Raw genomic sequence first — 3112 nt, forward strand, 5'->3', positions numbered from 1 at the left:
TTATATATATGCACAAAAGATACTAAAGCCCTTGTCTCATCTCTAAAAGCGCAATTATAGTTAAGAATGGTGGTTAACCAGAAGATATCCAGTCTCTCAGCCGCTATGAACGCCAAGATCATCGGTTCTGGTGAGAGGTCAATGGTATTGGCGCACGGGTTTGGAGGCGACCAGTCGGTTTGGGACAAGATAATACCGGTTCTGTCCCAATCTTTTAAGGTTTTAGTCTTTGACTGGCTTTTCTCTGGAGCCATCAAAGACCAAACTCTATACGATCCTTCAAAGTATAATTCCCTCGACCCCTTCTCTGACGATCTTATTGCTCTTATGGAGGAGTTGAAGTTTGGCCCCGTTGTGTTCGTAGGCCATTCCATGTCGGGCATGATCGGTTGTGCTGCTTCTATTAAAAGGCCCGATTTGTTTACAAATCTTATCCCTATTGCTGCTTCACCCAGGTAACCTCAATCTAACCCTTCTCCTTAATTTTAATTAAAATTGGAAAAAAATTATTTGTAGAAGCAAGAAAAGTCGTAAAACCCAGAGACATGTGTAATCTTCTCTCTTGGATGTAATATCACTTAGGACTATGTTAGATATGGCTAAAATAAGAGAGGTAAATAATGCGTATTTGTCCCGGAAATAAGATGAAGCAAATGACTAGCAATTATAATTACGTTCTAAAGAGAAATATAGAACATGCAATCATAATTCAAAAAGACGTTATACCATCCCATCGATCGTACGAATATTCCTGATGATTAAGTGTTTCATGAAAGAAGACGAAAAATACCTTTAAAAATGACGAAAAATATGGTTTATGATAATGGTTTAGCCGATAATTAATGGATTTTATGTGGCTTGTATGAAGTTGTAACTGTTGCCAAGTGTTGAGCATGTGGCCAAGATCATCTTCTAGCTTGTTAGATGGATATGACATATATGATCCTGTCTTATTTCCCTACAACCTATATCTGCATGCTACTTTGTCATGTGTGTATATAGTAGATTTATATAAATAAACCAATCAAACATAAGAAAGTAGATATGCATATATATTGTGGACCATTCATCTTCCAAGCAGCTTATTCTCCGATATATAGAGTTGTTGAATTGCGATCAATTTCTTGTATTGTAAATAATTTTTAACAACAACATACAATTTTTTTTTCTATTAGTGCGTGTCATCTTACATAGGGCCAAAAAATATTTACTAGTTATCCCGAAAAAATCTTTACCTAGGGGCTAGGGCCAATGTTTTAGTTCCAATTTTATCAAACAGTATCCGCGAAAGGATGAATTATCATTTTGACTGATAAGATTTAATTTGTTTATTATAGTTATAGTTGAGAAAGTCGGCCATAAATTAATGCAACAGCTGAGTGTTTGACTGTATATGTCGTCTAATGGAACGTGCTTATATACGATGATTGGTTCGACTGTGACGGTAAAAATTTAGCTGTAAAAATTTATTTGTAAGTAAGTTGGTTGTATTTGTAAAGTTGTTACCGTATATTTTTATGAAGAAACTTTTGCTGTACTTAAATTTGTTGTAGCTGTAAACTATAAATATTTCAAAATAAAATATATGACGTATATATAAAATAATTATTTTTTTCAACTAAAATAATTTATATTAATGATTTTATAAATTATAAAAGTGTACTGTTATTTAAAATGTGATATGTAATAATATTTATGTTTTTAAAAAAAAAATAGATAATTTTAAAAACACCCAGAATTAAACTAAAATATTTATAGATGTTTTTATTATGATTTTCTAATTTATTTGATATTATAGATAGTTTTTTCATTGTACAGTTTCTACGGCCTATAAAACAAAGATATAGTTTTTTTTTGTCTAAAATACATAAGAAAAAAATTGCTTTAATTTTTTTGATGTAGCCGTAAAAGTAAAGATAAAGCATGATTGGTAAAAGTTAATAGAAATATGTTGTAAGCTTTAACTTTCAAAAATAAAGCTATAACATGATTGATAAAATTAAGTGCTTTAAAAATAAATAAAGCTAAAGTAGTGAGATAAAGTCCAACCAATAACTCTCGTAAACAACTTTAATTAAATGATCAAATTTAGTATAAAAGTCAGTACTTCATAGACTGAAATGGAAATCATTAGGTTTATTTTAATTTCTAACCAATTAAAATTTATAGGTATATAAACAGTGAGGATTACAGAGGAGGGTTTGAATCAAAAGACATTGACACGATCATCACCAGCATTAGCTCCAACTACGAGGCTTGGGCGGTTGCTTTCACCTCCGTAGTGGTTGACTCAAGAGACTCTTTGTCCGTCCAGAGGTTCGAGAAATGCCTTAAAAAGATGAAGCCCGAGACGGCTCTTGCTTTAGCTAAGATTGTATTTGGCAGTGACGAGAGAAAGCTCTTGGACCAAGTGTCAGTGCCTTGCCACGTCATACAACCAAGAAACGACGTCGTTGTACCTGTCTCCGTCGCTTACTTCTTGCAGGAGAAGATCAAAGGGGAATCGACGGTGGACATTATTGAGGACGCGATGGGTCACTTTCCACAAATGACGTCACATATTGAGCTGCTTGGCGTCATGAAGCGCCTCCTCCAGCTTTGAAGGATGAATATAATAAATGATTTGCGTCGATATTCTTCTTGTCTATAATATTGTGTTACTAAGATTATGAAGTGTGTCGCTTAGTAGTAGTATCTCTTTATGTTTGTGTAATGTGAGTGTGTATCTATTAGTACAACAAAGTAATTTCCAGTATAAGTTAAAAGATAAAGAGATTATCATAGTGAGAGTAAAGGAGGTAACTAATTAAGTGGCGCATCACTTCTTTGGGTTAAGTTAAACTGAATTGCTTTCTATTGGAGTAATCAGTTTACTTTAAACTAGAATCCTCCGACTACATAGATGTTCCTATGTAAACGTTAACAAGTTGATGAATAACATGCATAATCATTTTCTTGAATTTTAACGACATTTCTTTGATCTTGTTTATTCTTGTGACCATTCCTTATAAATTGTTGTTACACATATACACAAGACAATTGGTGTTCAAAAGAAAAGAAAAAAACATACACAAGACAATTATTGTGGACGTTGTGGTTTAGCCATTTTCGA

At 33.0% G+C, this 3112-nt stretch overlaps 1 protein-coding gene across 2 annotated transcripts; it reads left to right on the plus strand.

The window, feature by feature from the left end:
* LOC106301163 (probable esterase KAI2) lies at positions 1–2835 on the plus strand. 2 transcript variants are annotated; one of them, XM_013737506.1, is made up of 2 exons: positions 1–455; positions 2182–2835. In XM_013737506.1, exons 1-2 carry the CDS (start codon positions 67–69, stop codon positions 2600–2602), a joined length of 810 nt encoding a protein of 269 aa, XP_013592960.1. In that variant the 5' UTR covers positions 1–66; the 3' UTR covers positions 2603–2835. The 2 variants fall into 2 exon arrangements, with proteins under 2 accessions (XP_013592960.1, XP_013592959.1); XM_013737505.1 differs by having other exon boundaries at positions 7–455; positions 2170–2835.
* The last annotated feature ends 277 nt before the right edge of the window (positions 2836–3112 follow it).

This window comes from Brassica oleracea, chromosome C7 (genome assembly GCF_000695525.1).
Source record: "Brassica oleracea var. oleracea cultivar TO1000 chromosome C7, BOL, whole genome shotgun sequence".
Taxonomy (NCBI): domain Eukaryota; kingdom Viridiplantae; phylum Streptophyta; class Magnoliopsida; order Brassicales; family Brassicaceae; genus Brassica; species Brassica oleracea.

Coding starts and splice junctions, on each gene's coding strand:
- LOC106301163 (XM_013737505.1), top strand. CDS start 67: ATGGTGGTTAACCAGAAGATATCCAGTCTCTCAGCCGCTATGAACGCC. Junction 456..2,169: donor CCTATTGCTGCTTCACCCAG/GTAACCTCAATC, acceptor TAAAATTTATAG/GTATATAAACAGTGAGGATT.